Source organism: Mesoplodon densirostris, chromosome 15, assembly GCF_025265405.1.
Source record: "Mesoplodon densirostris isolate mMesDen1 chromosome 15, mMesDen1 primary haplotype, whole genome shotgun sequence".
Classification (NCBI taxonomy): Eukaryota; Metazoa; Chordata; class Mammalia; order Artiodactyla; family Ziphiidae; genus Mesoplodon; species Mesoplodon densirostris.
Genome location: NC_082675.1, coordinates 78,177,074 through 78,197,847, shown reverse-complemented (window position 1 = coordinate 78,197,847; position 20,774 = coordinate 78,177,074). Strand labels below are relative to the sequence as shown.

The 20,774-nt window shown below is 44.3% G+C and overlaps 1 protein-coding gene across 2 annotated transcripts in view; it reads left to right on the top strand.

Annotated features, from left to right (window-relative positions):
• Positions 1-11,385, top strand: part of KDSR (3-ketodihydrosphingosine reductase) — a 36,041-nt gene extending 24,656 nt beyond the window's left edge. The window contains exons 7-10 of one of the 2 annotated variants that reach the window (XM_060119210.1): positions 457-540; positions 3,504-3,587; positions 6,317-6,418; positions 10,319-11,385. In XM_060119210.1, the coding sequence (XP_059975193.1) occupies positions 457-540; positions 3,504-3,587; positions 6,317-6,418; positions 10,319-10,438 (390 nt within the window). In that variant the 3' untranslated portion in view covers positions 10,439-11,385. Of the gene's footprint in view, positions 1-456; positions 541-3,503; positions 3,588-3,799; positions 3,872-5,558; positions 5,876-6,316; positions 6,419-10,318 lie in introns of those variants that run through there. The other variant, XM_060119211.1, reaches the window with a different exon arrangement.
• The last annotated feature ends 9,389 nt before the right edge of the window (positions 11,386-20,774 follow it).

Genomic DNA, 20,774 nt, shown 5'->3' with positions numbered 1-20,774 from the left:
AGACAAACTTGTTTTCCTTCCTGATGGCCGAGGAGTAGACCTGTCCCGTGGCCTTGGCCACCGAGCCCGGGTGGTGTGCAGTGGCAGGGAGGACGAACGGATTTCCCCTCAGCATCAGCTGCTCTCCTCACGGGCAGCTCCCAGGCCCCTGGTCAGCGGGAGTGGAGAAACTTAGAAGGAGGCGAATCTCCCTAGCTCAGGGCCAGCTGTTTTCTGGAATCGAGGTTGGGGTGAGCTTTTTGCCTTTACTTCTAAATGATCTTCAGGGCCAGGACTTTCCTGATTCACCTGGTGGTAGTTCTCCTCTTATAGAATCACCCTGTCGGTCTCACCACCTTTTGAGAAAATCAGGGCCGCATTTAGAATGTCTGCCCGGCAGCCAGTGTAGGTTGAGAAGGGAGGATGCGAAATTGTATCTTGTTTACGGTAGGGGTCGATGTTGTCTCTGAAATGCAGGTGAAGCCGTATAATGTGTACATCACAGTTGCCTACCCACCAGACACAGACACCCCCGGGTTTGCAGAAGAAAACAAAACCAAGGTAAGTATGCCTCTCTGTGCCCTGTTTCTAGTTTTGAACGTAGGAAACCCCTTTTCCCATTTTCTGTCTTTCCACCCTTCGGCCTGGGGGCATTTTCATCAGTCAGAAAATTGAGTTCCTTTCAATTTATGTGCTTGCAAGAGGCCTCCGAACTTTCTGGAACTTTCATTTGGAGTCTTGGAGGATGTAGCCCTATTTTTTTCAAAGGCCATTTTTGCTAAGAATCTTCAAGCTTTATTTAATTAATAAGGTGTTTGCTTTCTGATTGAGAGTACAGCTTGTATTTTAACTAACAAGATAATACTCTTTAAAAATAATATTTTCTCCCCTGGCCTTAAATACATTTAAACACCTGAAATGGTTGCCGATCCATTTGTCTCCACACGGGGGTCTAATGGACACCTAAGACTTAACATTTCCAAAACGAAACTTGCGATTCCCTCTCCTTCCCCCCTTATTATTTTCCATCTCATTACCCGGCGCCCACCATTCCCCCAGCTGCTCACGCTGGAAACCACGAGGCCAGCCTTGATTCCTCCTCTCACACCACACATCCAGCTGACATGCACATCCTCTGGGCTCTGTTCTCAGAATTTATCCCAAATCAGACCTTTTTTTTTTTTTTTTTTTTAAACTGCAAATCTCACTACCATCCCAGCAGTGAGAACCGCTGATGTTTTTGCCTGAACTGCTCTCATGGTCCTCAGCCTGGTCTGCCTGCCCCTTTTCTTACCCCGCTGGGGTCTGTTCTTCATAAAGTAGCTAGTGATCCTTTTAAAGCCCAAGTCAGGTCTTGTCACTCCCCTGGTCAAACCCCTCTTGTGTAAAAAAAAAGCCAAAAAACAAAACTGAAAAAAAAAACAAAACCCCAAAAGATCAAAACCTCCTGTACAGCAAAGTCCTGTAGAATGTTCTAGAATGGTGGAAATGGTCCTGCACGCTGCTGTATGGAAGTCACATTGTGGCTGTTGAACACTTGCAGTGCAGCTAGTGGGACCAAGACACTGAATTTCTAATTTTATTTCATTTTAAGTAATTTAAAGTTAAAATTAAATAGCACATGTTGGTGTTGGCTGTGTATCAGAGAGTGCAGCTCCCCGAGCTCCCAGCGCGCCTGGAATAGAATCCAGAGGCCTCGAGCCTTTTGGATCCCGCACTGTCTGGACCTCGGCCACCTGCCCACAGCATTTTCTCCTCTCCTTGGCCTTGGCCACACCGGAGCCCTGTCTATCCCTTGAGCTTGTCTGGCATGTTCGCACCTGCGGGCTTTGCCCTTGCCATCCTCTCTCTGGATATTCAAATGGATCTTCCTCCTGTGTTTCTTTCCATCTCTGTACAGCCTTCATCTTGGAGAGGACTTCCCTGACCCTCTGTTATCTCAAGTATCCCTCCCGTGAGATGTGAATCCTCTTCCCTGGCCTTATTTTTCTCTATAGTGTTCATCACCTCTGGACATGAACATTAATACAGTGACTGTCAGTCATCCTGAGCTGAATGCCAGCTCTGCACTTTGTTCAGATGAACCTGCCTTGACACGTGGTAGGCACTCTCTGAGCAAACAAAGTGGGAGAGAAAGGAATCAATCAGAACTTATCCCCTTGAACTTGGTATTGATGTGTTTTCTCTTTTATAGTGATGCTTAGTAAGTGTGAATCTGCACAGCATAAAAATTGGCACTTATGCTCCATGGGCTGTATATTTGCAAAAAGATGTTTATGATTGAGAAGCTTTTTCTCCTATTCATTTCTCTTCGGCACTGCCTCTTAAAAATTACTACTATTTCAAAGAAGTAAATTTAAGCCAAATGCCCTGTTCTAGAATCAGGGGAATCTGCTAAGCAGATTTGCAACATTTGGTAAGTGGTCTTTTAGGCAGAAGCCAAAGCTGACAAAGGACGGTGATTTCCCTGTGAAGATTTGATTTTGTTGTTAAATTGGGGTTTTTTGTTTTTCCTCCACTAAAATGTCAGGCTGACTTCTTTGGGTAAATAAAATTCTACCTTGATCTGCGGGTCCCGTAGGGGGCGCCATAGTGCCTTTAAATCTCCTGAGTATCTGGCCACACATGGTTATGTTAGCCTGGGGTTCTGGAAGAATCAATGGTGGCACCTTCAAAAGGGCTTTTCTGGGACAAAGTGAGAGAGTGGCATGGACATATATACACTACCAAATGTGAAATAGATAGCTAGTAGGAAGCAGCCACATAGCACAGGGAGATCAGCTCGTTGCTTTGTGACCACTTAGAGGGGTGGGATAGGGAGGGTGGGAGGGAGGGAGACGCAAGAGGGAAGAGATATGGGGATATATGTATATGTATAGCTGATTCACTTTGTTATAAAGCAGAAACTAACACACCATTGTAAAGCAATTATACTCCAATAAAGATGTTAAAAAAAAGGGCTTTTCTGTTAATTTAGGTTCATCAAGAAACACTTGACTTTTATGAGCCCTATGCTGTTCTATTTTAAGAAAATATGTTCTGTTTTTTATTTTATTTTATTTTTTCAAGCCTACATGGTAAATAAAATTTATTGTTTCATGCCATTTAAGGCTTAAGTTTTGAAACTTCTAACTGAAACTCCCTTCTAAAGAATTTTTGAGCACATGTGTTGCATGTCGCTCCAAAGAAGATTTTTTAAAAATGAAAATAAAGACAGGGCAAGGTATTTTTTTTCATTTTTTAAACTGAAGCTCTGATGGTCCTCATTGGAACTGAGACACACATCCCACAGAGAGTAGCTGGGGCCTCCTTGTCTTGCTTCAGCTACTGGGCTGAATTTTATACAGTAACCAGTAATCAATAAACTGATTTGAAATCTAGATAGAGATAATTCTAAAAACAGGAATCAGTTCAAAGGTAGAAAACTGGAATTATGTATAAATTGGGGGAGGAGGGCTGTAAAATTATTTTTTAATTCGGTGGGCAGTAATGGTATTGATATGTCTATTTTTTTTCACCTTTAGCCTTTGGAGACTCGTCTTATTTCAGAGACCACATCTGTTTGCAAACCAGAACAAGTGGCCAAACAAATTGTTAAAGATGCCATAGTAAGTGAAAACCTTGTTTCCTTTTATTAATAGTTAACAGTACTGTATTTCCAAAAAGATATTTTTCTCAAGGCTTATTTCAAAATATAAATTATTGGGGTTTTTTGGTGAGTTAAATTCATCATATCTAATATTAGATTGTACTTTTCTTCCCTTGTTGATTCCATGTTGATTAGTAGGTTCTGGAAACTACTAATATATCTTAATCTTAGGAACAGATTGATCAGTCTGAGAACTTCGGTTCTTTGAAAGGAAAATGAGACTTAACCTGTGATGTGTAAACGGTATGTACTATATACTGTATATGGCGTGTTGTCCTCTTCTTTCCTGCAGTATTTTCAGTTTTAGATTATTTTAGGTGTCTTACTGCCTGATGTGTTGATTAAGGATTTTTCTTTCACCTTCCTGCTTCCCAGTATCCTTTTCCCAAAAGTTCACTAATAAGAAAGCGCCACAAGCCCACTGGGCTGTCATCCTGTCAACTCAGCTAATGCACTTCCAGGCTACCGAGTTTATTCAGAGTCAAAAGTGGTATTTTTAGAAACCAGGTGCTATTCTGTAGGACAGTGTATGTGCCACAATCTTTTTGGCAACCTTCCCGTTAACCCACATGCAGAAAAGTATACATGTACAGGGGATGTCTGTAAACCTTAGGACCCGTTGAATTTAGGAAATCTGGGGACAATTGGAACGAGAAGCGTCAGGAGGCTGGGCCTTGGCCTGGAAGGAACGTCCGCGCCGTTGCATGTTCAGGCTGAACCGAGCAGAATACAGGAAGCACCGAAGGCTATTAAAATATCTGCAGAAGTGGGGAGAACTTTGCCCTGATTGTGTTCAAAGGCATAGAAAGAGGGCACCAGCGGATTGGGCAGACTTTGTTTTTCCTGCTTATCTCAAGTCAAAGCAAACACACTCCATGTTTTTAATGATCTGAAGCAGCTCTTTGTATTTTGGCAGGATTCATTTAATCTGGCGGTTCTCACGCTTTTTCATCTTTTGACTCTAAAGCTGTCGACAACCCCAGAGAACTTTGGTTTCCATGGGTTATACTTACCAATATTTGCCGTATCACAAATTGAAACTGCGTCATTTAAAAAATATGTATTCATTTAAAAGAACAATGATAAAGCCATTATATTTTAATGAACATTTTTTATAACAAAATGATTTTTCAAAACAAAATTTAGTGAGAAGGGTGGCGTTGTTTTACATTTCACTGGTTCTTTAATGTCTGTGTTAATAGGGGACAGCGGGATCCTCACAGCTTCCGCATTCGGGCTGCTGTAGCATTTATTTTTATTTTTTATTTTTATTTTTTTTGCGGTACGCGGGCCTCTCACTGTTGTGGCCTCTCCCGTTGCGGAGCACAGGCTCCGGATGCGCAGGCTCAGCAGCCATGGCTCACAGGCCCAGCCGCTCCGCGGCACGTGGGATCTTCCCAGACCGGGGCACGAACCCGTATCCCCTGCATCAGCAGGCGGACTCAACCACTGCGCCACCAGGGAAGCCCTGTAACATGTTATTTTGAATGAAGGATATAAAGTAGATCTGGCCTTACAGAGACGTATAGTTGGAAAAGGAAGGAATATGTTATAGGCTTCTCAGATAATTGTGCACATTCTTATTTATTTATTTTTTTGGGGGGGGACATAAAACCTAAAGTAGATGAATAGTAGTTTCTTAAAGGTTAGTTGCCATGTGAAATTGAAACTCTTATCAATGAACTTCTGTTCTCTGTTACATGGTACATTGGTCTGCCTTGCCCTTTGAATGTTTTGTACCCATTCGTGGTTTTGTAACATTATGCATTAGTCATTTGGAAAATATGGATTCCCCGAGTTATCAAAAAAAGGACATTCATTACTATCACTGCTGATCTTATTATAAAAGTCGTTCTGTATTGGGAAGCTGACAGTCTCAAAATGGCAGATATACATTTTCCCAATTCTTAATTTTTCCTTGAAATCTCAGATTTGAACACGGATCACAAAAGCTGCCAGTTTTCCTTGAAGCGACAGTCCTTTCCTTCATTTTCTGCGAAGTATCTTCCGGATACCCGTGTTTGAGTAACCACGGATTGTCAGTCCGTGGTTCTTGCATGTAAAAATAGTGTTCTGCAGAAAAAGCAGGACCTTTCCTGACTTACACGGTTGGAGGAGGGCTCTTCTTCAAGACATCTGTCCGCTTCCACGTGGATTTGTCACAGAATATTAAGACATGTCCTCAAGGGTTGAGATTTAACAAAACGATTAAGTTTGTTGCTTTATCAAGGGCATTTTTAAGCAAAACTGACATATAAAAATTTTTTGGAGATTTAAACAATTTCTGTTTTCTTTGTGTATTTATTTATCACTGCAAGTGTGTGTGGCAGTGGAGAGGCGCTACCAGTGTGGTCTGTGCTATGAGACTGCAGTTTTGCCTGTCAGTGCCAATGGCACTGGGTGAAAAAGGCATTTAACATCTTAGTATCATCATGACAATCGCTTTGTCCTCGTGGCAGGGACTCAGGACACTCAGGGTCCATGGACCCACGTTTTGAGAAGTGCCTGTCCAGCCATCCCAGCCCATCTGCTGAGGCCACGTTGGGCTCTGAGCTGCGACATGTGCTTTGTTACCCTCTCCTCCAACCTGAAGTGAACAGACACACGTCATTGTTTCCAACGTGACGGAGTTGATTCCTTCCCATGTCGCTATTATTGCCTCTGTCTTTTCTTTTCCTTCTGTTTTAGCAAGGAAATTTCAACAGTTCCATCGGCTCAGACGGGTACATGCTCTCGTCCCTGACCTGTGGAATGGCTCCGGTAACTTCCATCACTGAAGGGCTCCAGCAGGTGAGCTGAGCTGTGCCTAGGCCTCCGGACAGATGGACACACAGACAGACAACAGGCGCCTCTCAGTGAACCTCAATGAGAAAAGGCTAAAGGAAGACATAGCAACTTTACATGAGGATGTGAAGAATTTTTATTGAAGTATCAACTTTTTTCTTCCTTTACCTGGGAGAAGTAAAAAGGGAGTAGGTTAAAGCTGTAACTTGAGGAATTTAGTCTGGGAAGAAGACTTTCATGCTGGGTACCGTGGATATAGAGAGAAAACACTGTCTCTGCTATTGGGGTGTTAATCTGGGTTCTCCTCTGAGAATCACTCATCTTCTGTGTTTGAAAAATGGAAATCTCTGTCACTAGGGGGATGGGGTGGACTTGCCTAAAAGTCCTGGAATATTAGACTGGAACACTTTCCCGTGGGTCAGGCCACAGAAGCTTAGGGAGATAAGTCAGGGATTCAATGCAATCCCTGCCCTCACGGAAATGATAGTTCGTCCAGAACACACACAAAAGTTAACTGCTCCTTGATGAGCCGGGTGCCCTGTTTGCTATTGGAGCATCAGAGGTAAGGCAACCTCTCTGACATCAGGGGGCTTGCAGTCTAGAGGGAGAGACTGATAAGAATGGTGAGGCTGGTACAGTGCAGTGTTATGAGAGTTATGACAGAGGGATTGCTCTAGAAAGACCAAGCTGAGGATGGTGGAGGGTAGGAGGAGGGCAGGGAGGGGTGGGAAGGCCACTGAGCAGGGGCTGCCCCCACTAGTGGGCAGTTTATGACAAAGCGCTACATGATGTGCAGCCGACCACGTCCAGACGGAAAGTCCCCGGGACTTAGGTGTTGAGTTTCCTCCCTCTTCTCTTCTCACTGTGATTCTCTCTTAAGAGTAGACGCTAGGGACTTCCCTGGCGGTCTAGTGGTTAAGACTCCACTCTTCCGCTGCAGAGGGTGCGGGTTCGATCCCCGGTCGGGGAACTAAGATCCCACGCGTGCCGTGCGGCCAGGAAAAGAAAAAAAGGACGAGACACTACATTTCTTTTAGATGTTTTCCCTGGGCTGTGACTTTACGTCTGAAGTTCAGCACGTCCACAGGAAGACTTTAGAGTATTTTCCCCAGCATATCCTGCCCCCTGCCTTCCGTCACCAGTTCTGTATTCCCTGTCCCCGTGATCAGTGTTCACGTTCACTTCTGAGACCAACCAGAAACGGGCGTGTCATCGCCCACCCAGCTTCTCCTGCCCCTCATGTCGGGGCAGCTCTGTCCGCCCGCCCTCTCGTCCTGGGTCGGCCCACTTTCCTGGCCCTGTCGCTGCTCGTGCAGCTCAGACCAGGACACTCCGTGCCTGAGGCTCTGTGAGCCAGAGGTTGTGAACCGGGGAGCCACGCACCTGTGAAACGTTCTGTTTGGTCCATCTGGTATGAGCCTGCGTGTGGAAATAGAATAGTTTCAAAATTAGATTTACGTTCAAAGTCGAGATTTTGGACTTCTTTTGGAGACCCAGCAGCCCAGGGTCTGCATTCTCACCTGGCGTCACCGGCTGGCACGGGTGCCCAGGACACAGACTCCCAGCCCCTGTGGCGCGGCCCTCTGACCTCCGGCCCTGTCACCCCTCTTCCTTCTCCTCCTGCCCCTCCTCTTCTTTCTGCCGCTTTGTCTTTGTCTCTCCATCCCCACTTTCCTTTGACCAACTTCCAGCCTTCCGTCAAGGTCTCACCTTAAATGTTGCTTTTTCCAGAAATCTCCATGACTGGGTGAAATGCCTTGGACTCACCCCTATTTTAGCCTCTGATTATGCTGTAGTATAATTGCTTTTTTGTGTGTTTTTTATTCCCTTAAGTTTAAAAAAAATTGACTTCATTTTTAAATTTTTTATTTATTTATTTTTTTGCGGTACGCGGACCTCTCACTGTTGTGGCCTCTCCCGTTGCGGAGCACAGGCTCCGGACGCGCAGGCTCAGCGGCCATGGCTCACGGGCCCAGCCGCTCCGCGGCATGTGGGATCTTCCCGGACCGGGGCACGAACCCGTGTCCCCTGCATCGGCAGGCAGACCCTCAACCACTGCACCACCAGGGAAGCCCTGACTTTATTTTTTAGAGCAGTTTTAGGGTTATAGAAAATGTGAGCGGAAATTAGTGAGTTGCCGCAGACCCTCTCTTCCCCTCCCCCCTCCCTATTCTTAGCATCTTGCCTTAGTGTGGCCGCACTGTCACAATTGATGAGCCAGTATTGATACATTATTACCAACTGAAGTCCATAGTTTGCACTAGGGTTTATTCATGGCGTTATCCATCCATCCTGTGGGTTTTGACAAATGTAGAATGACATGTATCCACCAGTACAGTGTCATACAGACTATTCAGTGCCCTGACATTCCCCTATGTCCACCTATTCACCTCCCCCCGCTTCTGAACCCCTGGCAACCCTTGATGTTTTTACTGTCTCCAGAGTTTTCCTTTTCCAGCTTCCCTTTGGTTTTTACATTTTTCAAACTTATCCTTGCGCACACTTAAGAGAATCAAATCGTTTTTAAGACTCATTATGAGAAACAGCAAACCCTCACCCCATATCCCGCGTTTCACCTTTCTCAGAAGCAGTCAGGCTGTCCTCTTAGCTGGACCTTCTGACCTTCACCTCCTCATCTCTAGGCAGATACTTACGTGGCTGCTCCCACTCGATTTCTCAGTTCGGAGTCAGGTACTAGCTCTGCTCTGAAGGAAGAGGATGGAGCTCTCCTTTTTCCACCCTGTCCCACCTGCTCACACCCGCCTCTCCTCAATCCCCACCCTCCCTTTTTAGTGATACTGTGATTTTGGTTAGATCTGTATTGAGATAACCACGCGTAGGGCTATTTAAATGCTATTCACAGCTGAGCTATGTAATGCACATAACTAATTTTCCTTTCTTATACAACCTTCTGTTTTCCCCGAAACTATTGTTGGCCTTTTTTATGCACTATTTCTGTGTATTATTCATAATGACTGTCTTCATCTCCTCTCAGAAATATCAGATACTCTCTCAGTTTCACGCCGGAAGGAATGCCTCCTGACCTGCCTGTCGGGACTGGCTGCCCCCCGTCAGGTGCTTAGCTGACCCCGGCCTCCCCTTCTCGGTCATCCTGGGGGACCCCTCTGCCTCGCTTGGGTATTGGGTCCCCTGCCTTCTGCATCACAGCACATTGCCTTTCTTTGTTGACACCGCTCTCTTTGACTGTTTACCTCTTCTGGCAGCTTCCTAAAAAAAGAGTGCTTGGGAGGCAAGTTTTTGGAGGCTTTGTGTATCTGAAACTATTTCTTTTTGTAGTTTTATGCCTTTTAAAATTTCCCCTTACAGGTGTTGTAGTGAGAGTTCTTTAGTGGAAAGAGTGAAAATTAATGGAAATGGTTCATTGCTGTCTTAACCCTGAAGTAGTAATTGCCTTTTTTCAGTTGGTTGTCTGCCCTGGTATGGAGTGCGCTGGCGGAGGCCGGCACTGGTCTTTCTCACCACAGCGCTCTCAGCACCTAGAGTAGGGTCTGCCTTTTATGATCAGAACATAAACCTTAAACCCAAAAGCCTTGATTGTAGCTTGGATATTTGAGGTGCTGTGCTGTATCTACCCTAGCTCAGAGAACCCCAAGACTACTAAGAATCCCTATTTTGTTCTTTGTATAATTTGCATATATTAACTGGACAAATGTTTTGTCGTTACCTGTCTGGCAGGCCCTGTGCCGTCCAGTGGCTCAGAGCAGACAACTTCTGTTCTCTGTGTTCTGCTGGCACTTACAAAGTTTTCTTTATACGTACTTATCCTTGGAGCAGATTGGAAGATGCGTCTTAGAAACTATTTATCAGAGACATATCCTAAAATCCCTTGAAATGGATGATTGTGTCGTCCTGTTGCATGAGCTCAAAGGTCTCTTTGTCTTGCAGGTAGTCACCATGGGCCTCTTCCGTACGATTGCTTTGTTTTACCTTGGAAGCTTCGACAGTATAGTTCGTCGCTGCATGATGCAGAGAGCGAAATCTGAAATTGCAGACAAAACTGCCTAATTCTTATCCCTTGGAAAAAGACTTTCTAAATAATTTGACCAGCTTGCTGCTAAACGGGACGCAGCGTTTGGCCTGCAGACATTCATGTCTCGCTTTCGAATCTGTGAGATTGGACCAGTGCTCTTCAGAAACCTGGCTGCAAGCAGGGGGATAGACGTTCAACTCCAGAGAATATTATTAATACTATGCAAATTTGGAGCAGGAGACCACTTGATTCTCCGAGGCGGAGAAGTGATGGTAAGGGAATTCATAGCGTGTGAGCAGGGTAAAGGTCAGGATTCCAGAGTGATCACTGAAATTTTTTTTCTATTTATTCTTTTTTTTCCCTGGTAGAGATCAAGTCCAGAAATGTACTTTCCAAGCACTTTTTTAACCTTTAATGAGAGGCAGTTTATGGGTTTCTGGGGCCTTTTTCTTTTCTTTTTTCTTTTTTTCTTTTTAACTTGGTGTATTTTATTCCAGATGCATTTTATACATTGCTGTTGTGTCTGAGTGCATAGTAACGTCCCTCACTTACTCTGTTGCTGGTGGACTCTCGTGGCTTCTCTCTCTTTGATCCCATAAAACTACAAGGGGGATGGGAGAGGGCAATGCAGTGGAACAAAGGAGGTGAATATTTTCCAGTTGGAAAAAATAAGGCTTTCTTGTCTTCTTTAGACTCAAATGCTTAGGGCACTGTTCATTTTTTGTTCACCGGGAAAGGCAGGCTCTAAAATGTTTTCTGAAGAGAAGGCAGATCTTAGAAGCTTAAAAGTTTACAATTAATTCAATAGCCATGATGACCTGAAGCTCACCCATTCCATTGTCTTATTCTTCCCATATCTTCCTTTCCAATTTTGCTTATACTGCTATAATATTTTTGTAAAAAAAAAGAGAAGACCAGTTTTTTTGACTTGACTTTTTAAATTAATTAATGAATTTATTAAAGCAAATGAAAAAATTAGAAAGCGTGACCTTTGTCTCCTCGTAGCATATATGTAGCTTTTAAGAAAGGCTGATGATAGCATGTTTCAGTTTTATTCATTAAGAAAAAACATGTAGGATGACAAGGCCGATGTTGAAGATACTCGTTTTTGAAATGAAATGATCGCCCTGTTCTTTCTGTGACTCTCCCACTGACCCTGAGAACATCCTCTCTGTACCACATGTTAAGAAAGCCCAGCCATCACTCTCACCGTAGAGACCTGGAAATCCTGTTGGTCCCCTGAGTGTTGTTTCGAGATGCCAGGCTCCATTGTCCATTGGTTGGATTTCCACAGCAAGTGCCTCTGATGAGTTTTAGCCACTGCTACCTGCTTCGCTCTGTCATTGTATGTGTTCCTCCGACTTGAGGGCAGTCACCTCCATTGTAACGCTGTGTCCCCTCCCCTTTGCATACACAGTAAGTTTATACATTACCATCTTCGAGTTCCTTTTGGTGAGAAAAGACCACTGCTTTTGAAGAAGAAACTTTTTTTTATTGTTTTAAAAAAACAACACAAAAGATTGTTTTGGTAACAGTACAAAACAATACAATTCTACAAAAGATTAAAGACCTAAAAATTATTGCAAATCTTTTTAGCTTTTGAGTTTTTGAACTCTTGACTTTAAAATGAACTTCATTTTTACAAAGTAAGTTGTCTAATGGCTTTAATCCATGGTGTCTTTTTTTTTTTTTTTTTTTTTTTTGCTGTACGCGGGCCTCTCACTGCTGTGGCCTCTCCCGTTGCGGAGCACAGGCTCCGGACACACAGGCCCCGCGGCCATGGCTCGCGGGCCCAGCCGCTCCGCGGCATGTGGGATCCTCCGGGATCGGGGCACGAACCCGTGTCCCCTGCATCGGCAGGCGGACTCTCAACCACTGCGCCACCAGGGAGGCCCCATGGTGTCTTTTTAAAAGACATGAGAATGGCACATTTTCAAACACTGACAAAGACAGAAGAAATTATTATTTAATATATAAGTTGCTTGGAATGACTTCATTGCAGTTTATGGGAGTGGTTTGAACCCATAATGGTTTCATGAATCTTTCAGCCTTAGAGAGCCATCATCTGCAAAGTTGAGTCATATCGGGCAGCCTCTAAAAGGGAGTAAAGGCTGTGTTTTTCTAATTTACGGATACAAATTAACAGCTGGGTGCTTCTCAATTGTATTCTTTTCTCATAAATGTTTCTTGAATGTTGGTACCTTCCACTGAAGGTCTATATTAAAATCTAGTCCCAGGTGATGCCTCATTTAATAAAATTAACTATTTTGCAATAGTTATTTCAATATACATTTCTCAAGGTATCCTCAGAGAGAGCACTGTGACTCCAGGTCATCTACTGCCTGAACAAATTTGCAGTCCCCTGTTCCACGGTGGGGAGATATCCCCAAGCCAAATGAAGCTCAGGCATGAGAGCAGATATGTGGAGGTTATGGTATCAGGGAATGGGCTTCTTTGTCACAGACGGCAAAGGTCTACATTCTTGTAACCAAAAAGCTTTGAAAACTGAGGTGTTCCTTTTTTTCTTCCTAAATTTGGTGCCATAATTCATTTGATAGCAAAACCTGACTTGAACTGACTTGAGATTATTATAGTTTTTATTTATGCCACTCCATGGACTGTTCATTAATTTTGTCCGAAGAAATACCAATGGGTTTGACTTACAGGGATTGCCCCAGACTCTGTGGAGATGTTTTGTAATATCCAGTATATGCCCCATATTACCTTTTTAAATGCAAAAAAAAAAAATGATGAATTCTGAAACACATCTGGCCTGAAGGGTTTTGGGTGAGGGATTGTAGACACTTAAGCAGCATCACATAATGATCTGGTTTCATCCAAAACATGAAAATATTACAAGGCAAATTCTATTTTTTATCTTTTTTGGCTCAATTCTTGTACAGCCTTTTTTAACACTGGCTTGCTTTTTTGCTCAGGGGAAGAAGAGAAAGCCTGAGTCAGATTGTTAGGGAAACTACTGGCTTTTTTTTTTTTTTTTTTAAGGATTGCATTGATTCAACACTTTCTATTGTACCCAGAAGTGGATATGTCTTACTTGTGGCAGAAGAAGTTCAATCATAATTCTGTTGAAATGTGGGTTCTTTCTGTGAGAGACATAGGTTATTATGTGCGTTTCAGTTCCAAGTGTCTGCCTCTGCTAGGTTGGGGTGTACTGTTTTATTATAATGTATTTGTGAGTATATTTATTTTAAAATGCTTAATGTTATTCAGCCTTAGAAATTCCAAAATATGTTCAAGGACCCTCTATCATTGAAAAAGGTGTAAAAACAATTCTCATTTATTTTTACAAAAACAAAGTCAAGAGAGTTGTTCTCTATATTTTAAAATTTAATTTTCACACCTGAAAGGAGAAGAAATTTAAAACGCTGTTAGTGGTGGTCCCTTTATATGAACACATATATGTTTAATTATGTCTCTATTTGGATCTGTTAAGCCATATATTGTTGACTCTTAGAAGTAAAAATTTGAGAGACCATTTCTAATATTTAGATGACAAGAGCATTTTGATCATAGTTGCTTAGATGCAAAGAATTGTATGTCTTTGTCTTTCTAGAAGAAGTCAATACCATAATTTTTTTCTTACTGAATTGTATCATCAACAGATTTAATTTTATTACATCATATTCCAATTTAAACGTGTCTTAACTCACTTGAGGACACTTAAAAGATTCACACTTTTTGACATAAAATGTTTTGAATCTTTCTCATTTCCTTATCTTCTTAGTGACTCAGCTTTGGAAAAATACCTACTAACCATAACCTTCCATATTCTGGACTAAATCTTGTTTAGTTCAGACCAGTGATGGCAGATTTGGTATTTTGAAGAGGAGGTAATTAGCTATTATATTTTACACTTGCTTGATGTGACAACTCTAAAGACATTTTTAAACTGATAAGAGTGCATATGGCTATTTTGATATATATTAGGACCTGTGTTTGCTACTTTAGAAGCTTTTGTGGCAGAATTGTAACCTGATTTTCATATCTTGTATTTCTGAATCACAACAAGAAATAAATGGGGAACACGCTTTACAGATTCAAAAACTTCTTTTTTAGAAATGTCCATTTTTTTAAAGAGATGTTTAAACAAAACGCAAACCTCTTTCATAATGTTATCCTAACCTTGCATCTTAAACACTTGACAAGGCTTGATTTATATCACTTTTTTAGGAAGTAATATTTTCACGGTAAGTATTTCGTATTCTGGGCCCTTGTTTCAAATATGTTCAGTGTTTGTTTGACTCCAGTGTGGGATATATGAGTAAAAGAGTAAGAAATGTGGAATTTAAGAAAATTTCTTAAGTAATTATGTTTCATACACAAATAAATTGATTTCCCATACTTTAAACCTTCATATTCCAACAATGAAATATCTCCTAGACTCTTGAAGGGCATAGCCGAGAGATACGGGAAGGGACTACGCCTTAATATTTATTTCTCCGTCCTTAAATAGAAAAATTTTGGTCACATTGAGAAGGGATGCTTTGGATGTCTTGATTGGCAAACTTAACCTTTCTTTAAATTTGAGCAACTTATATATGTAAATGGCATGGGATATCACTTCTATAATTTTTTATGTTTGGACGTTTAAAAAGAAAAACATTTCCTGACTTCTGTTCCACTCCTGATTTTATACACCCCATTTTTCCTCCTTCAGCATGTATTTATTGAGTGCCTGTGACGAGCTCGGTATCCAGGCGCCAGGGATATGACTTTGCATAAACAATCTGTCCCTCCCTCGTGGCGATTACATTTCTTGTTTATTTCCCTCCCCCCTTCTACATCCCTCTGAAGGCTCTTACAAGTCTTATGAGAGGAAGGGGAACCACTCCCCATTCCTTTCTTCAGGCCTCTGAATTTTATGCCACAACTATTTTAATGCCAGGCACTATTCTAAGCTGAGAATGCACAAAGGCAAATATGGTCCCTGCCCTCAAATAGTTTATAATCTAGGGAGAAAAACACATGTCAGAAATTACATGGTGATCCAACAATAGCTATGATTAAGGTATCATAACATTTGAAAACGTAACCCGTGCTAGTCACTGTTGTGAGTGCTTTGCATTTAACTCATTTAAATCATCCACTAACCCTACCAGTGGTACCTTTATATCCCCATGTTATAAATGAGGGCACAGGCACAGAGCGGGTATAAGTAACTAGGTCAAGGTCGCAACTGCAAAGCGATGAAGCCAGGATCCACACCAGTTTTCTGTCTTTGAAGCTCCTAGCCTGCATACGAAACCTCTTCTAATGGCATAAGTGGAATCCTAGGACTGCCCAGGATAGTCGGGGATGATCTCTCAGGGGAGAAAGTTGTTGAGGTAAACCTTGAGGAATGAATATGAATTTGCCACAGGAAAGTCGGGTTCCTTTCAGGGAGATGAGCAGATGTGCAAAGGCAAAAGACATGCGAGATCTTGGCGTATTCCAGAAAGCACATAGAGGTGATGTAGCTACAAGAAGGGAAAGTGGAAGGATTGGGTGGGTGTCCAGGGGGTAGGCTTGGGCCACATCATCCCATGGGCAGGAGTTGAGATTTCGGCCTCTGAAGAGCTTTGAGCAGAAATAGGAAATGGCAAGGTTTAGAGGGATCATGGTTCCCTTTGAAATTCAGGTGTTGCTCAGCCCTTGCGCCTTGGAATAAACATTTCTCATTACTTTGGAAAAAAACGTATTAAGATAGAAGATAAACATATTGATATGGGTTGAATTGTGTGTCCTCAAAAGATGTTGATGTCCTAATCCCTAGTACCTGGGGATGTGACCTTATTTGGGAATGGGGTCTTCATAGATATAACCAAGTCAAGATGAGGTTATTCGGGTCCTAATCCAACGTGACTGGCGACCTCATAAAAATAGGAGAAAACAGAGACACAGGGAGAATGCCACGGGAGGACAGTGGTACAGATCAGAGTGAAGCAGCTGCAAGCCAAATATTGCCAGCCCCCAACGAAAGCTAGAAAGAGGTAAGGAAGGATTTTCCCCTAGAGCCTTCAGAGGGAGCATGGCCCTACAGACACCTTGATTTTGGACTTTGAGCTTCCAGAACTGTGGGAGGATAAATTTCTGCTTTAAGCCACCCAGTCTGTGGTGCTTTGTTACTGCAGCTGTAGATAACAAACATAGTAACCTTGATTCTTCTAAATGTGTTCATCAACAGTTAATGTGTGGGAGATACTGTGCTCTGTGCTAAAGAGTATAAGAGAATAAACATTAGTGATTGAACATAAGAATGTATATTCTTTGCCTGTTGCCCCTCAATGCTATGGTGTTTCATGTCAATCCAACAAGAGCAGTAAACATTGGAAATGTAGAAGACAAGTTCCTAATCTCAGTTGATTCACTTTAAATGCCAAGTCATTAATTTGAAAGGAAAAAATTGCCACGAGTGAGTTTATTGTGTTTTCCTTTGTAAACCAAACGTAAACATTATTTGCTGGCTGTTAAACTTGTGCAACAGAATGACGTTACCTGCACTTCGTTGCTTGGTTTCAAAAGTTGTTGCTTAATGATTCCAAACATTTTTTTTGAGGCTTAGGACCCACCAAAACTTAGCCAGGTGGGTTTTTCAGTTAAACCAAGGCTTGCTGGTTTAGATTTGGTAAAAGAGTTTCCTGACGAGGACAAGGATGGTTTGAGAGCACACAGTGGATTACTTGGATGCGATCACACTTACAGAAGAGGGGCTCTGGAGCATAAATGAGGAACAGTATTACTGTTAGTATTACTAGTAACTAATACTAATAGGGAATTAGTATTATAATAATAACATTATTATATAATGTTTGCCAACCACCTGTGTAAACTGTCTTAAAGCATATGGCCCTATTTAGCATAAGAGTTTGTAGTATATAAGATACTTATGTCCATTATATCTCAATAAAGTTGGAAACAATAATGTAGAAGATACGTGAAATTGGAAATTAGTGTTTTCGACTGCTTATCTAGGCCTGTGAGATGTTATTTTTTAAGCAGTTCCTTTTTCTTTTATGCAGGCTATCTGCTTGTTTTTACTCTGCCTAGTCAGTTCATTTTGTTGATGGATTTATTTTCACGTCACTTTGCCTAAATGGTTTGGGGTCATGTTTTATATTTTTAACTCTTTCATCTTACCTATTAGTTGTCAGTTCCCTCTTAGTAAACACTGTCTTTCTATCCTTGTTTTAAATAAAAATTTTAATAGTTGGGAAGATTTGATATATACCTATATTAAATATTAGTATTTATGTTCAGATTAGAATAATGTCCTTTTTGAATTTCATAAACTTTGGGAAGATTTATATTGGTGATGGATGAAGAGAACTTTCTGAATGATACTGTTAAACATCAACCAGTAGGTGGCAAAAACTGGCAATAAAAAGCTTTTTGTTTGGCAGATTGGAGAATAAAGAAGGGAAACACAGGCCTTTCAGACTCTTGGTACAATCTCCATTCCCTGCATCTTGTTCTTTTCTCTTCCCGGTGCCACCCTACTGCTAGAAGCCAGCCAGGCAAAACCAGGAAAAGGACCATCCATTGGCTCTAAGTGGAAGACGTCTTGGGAAGTGAAAAGCCCACAGTGCCTACATTTTTTTTTTTTTTTTTTTTTTGCGGTATGCGGGCCTCTCCCTGTTGTGGCCTCTCCCGTTGCGGAGCACAGGCTCCGGATGCGCAGGCCCAGCGGCCATGGCTCACGGGCCCAGCCGCTCCGCGGCATATGGGATCCTCCCAGACCGGGGCACGAACCCGTATCCCCTGCATCGGCAGGCGGACTCTCAACCACTTGCGCCACCAGGGAGGCCCAGTGCCTACATTTTAAAGGTTATCGGAAGGTCTCTAGATTCGCATCTAGGACTCCAGACAGACCGGTTCTCCCTCCACTAGCTCACCAATACTCACAGACAAATAGTTAAGACACACACCTCCAAGGAATACTTGTCCTTACATTTTGGGTGGAATCTAAAAAGCATGCAATCTGAATGGAGGAACGGTTTCACTCTTTTGATTGAAAGAGTATCCAGAACATTCCTAGGGAATATATAGCCTTAGTCAAGGAATAATGCAGACCTGTCTGGAGGATGTTTGGTTATGGTCAAGATGCCACTTAAGTGTGGAGGAATCTGTAAAGTGAGGCTCTGTGGAGTAAAGGAGAAAAAAAGGCAGCTTTCCTTTTTCTGGGAATGGGATATCTGTTTCCTTCTGGTCTCCCTCTTTGCAGAAGTACAGTCTTTTTTTCCAGCTCTGGCCTCTCATTTCCTCACTGACATGCTGGGTCTCAAGCGCTAAGGCTTTCAATTCCTCAAGTAATTTTGGGGGGTTAGGACAAGGTTCTGAGAAGATCCCTAAACCATGATGTGTGGCCTTAACACGGGCTTCTCCTATTCTGTGAAAACATATATCCAGGTCAGTCTATACCCAGTGTCTCTCTCCAGGCCAGCACACCTCCCTGCCACGGCCATGGATAAAAGGGGACTTTGTTACAGCAGTTGGAAGGCAAGAGGGACCACCTTCCTTCATTCCCTCTTGCCTGGATAAGACATTTGTACCAGGCACCCATTCCTATATGCAAGAGGTTGGCATGTTGGCCGATTGTATTTGATAAAATGAAGAAATGAAAATAATTTGCCGTGCTTATTTTGCCACAGAATGAATGCTTTGATTTTAGACTAGGAATGAGACAAAATATAGTGTGAGAACATATTTGTACACATGGCAGTACTCACTTGTCATGTTTCTATGACCTCAACAGGCCAGTGTCCCTATATGTTTGTACTTGAGTCCTATTAGGTAAGCCGCTGTGCTAATTTTTTCCTGACACTTTGTCAAAGACTCTTAGAGATAAAAATAAACACATGCAACTTGTTTGCCCTATGTGCTTTTCTCCTGGGAGCTATTCATCCTGGTGAATTTTTTTTAAAAAAATGGGTACATATGTGTGTGTAATATATAGGTTTGTGTATGTATAGATAACTCGAGAAGGTGCGGACATCTAAGATTGGCTGCTAGGCGACCGCGGAGGCCTTTAGAAACCCACCCACCCTGGTTGGGGGGCTGCGGGCCTGAAAGTTGCCCTGTAGCCCCCCGTGGCGTCCAGCCCTCACCCAGTGCCGAAATTGTTAGGGGCAGAGGAAAAACATTTACTTAACCACTCGAAAGCCCTTGGTATCCCTCACTAATCCCTTGGCCGCGCCACTGAGAGCTCTGTGTGGCCTCGGTCACGGATGGTGTCTCCGGAGTGTATGTAGTGCGTGGACACCTAGGAAGCAGCTTGCAAGTAAACACGATGCTTGGGGCTTCCCTCGCGGATGAACGTGCAGCGTCGCCTCTCTTGATGGGAGGGCAGCGCTGAGGGCCCTGGTAACACGATGTGTGGACACACACACACACACACACGCACGCACGCACGCACACACCGCGCGCGCGCACGGCTAGAAACGGTCGAAGCCCCTGGTAACACGATGTGTGGACGCGGACACACACACACACACACACACACACCCCCGCGCGCGCACGGCTAGGAAGGGTCGAAGCGATTCCCGGCGCTCTTCCAGCGCTTGTTTTGTCGGCGTCCCCCCAGCTCCTGGCCCCGGCAGCCGCCCGACCGGCCGCGTGCGGCTCCCCGGGCGCCCCCGGCCCCTCGCGGGCCCCGGAGACTCCGAGCGCGCGCCGGGCCCGCCGCAGGCCCGAGGCCCCTGGCACACCCACCGCGCCGCGGCCGCGCGGGAGGCCTGCGCCGCCCGCGCCACCCACCGGCCGGGCCCAGCGGGCGGGCGCAGCGGGCGGGGGCCGTCCCGGGCGCTCCCTCCCCGGCCGCGGGCCTGCGCGCCATGAGTTCCCGGCGGGGCGCGCCACTCCCGGGCCGGCCGCGGCTCCTTTAACCCGGCAAAGGGAGTGGGGCGGAGGGCGCGGAGGGGGCGGAGGGGGCGGCGGGGCGGCTCCGAGGAGGGCTCTTTCTTTCTTCTTTTTTTGAATGAACCGTGTGACGTACGTACAGGAAACCAGTCGGTTCGAGAGGAGAATGAAGAGGCCAGGCCCCCCCGCGCCGCGCCCGCCCCCTTCCTCCTCGCGCCCGCCCCCGCCTCCGCCCCCGCCCGCCGCGCTCCCGCCCGCCGCTCTCGGTTTCCCCGCCGAGCCGCCGCCGCCGCCGCCGCCGCCGCCAGCGAAGGTGCCGGGCGCCGGGCCCTCCCCGCCGGCGCGGCCGTCATCGCCCGGAGCGGGTGCGCGGCGGGAGCGCGGGGGAGGCGGGCGCCGCCAGCGCCGCCGCGCAGGACAGGAGGAGGAGAAAGGGTGCGCAGCCCGGAGGCGGGGTGCGCCGGTGGGGTGCAGCGGAAGAGGGGGTCCAGGGGGGAGAACTTCGTAGCAGTCATC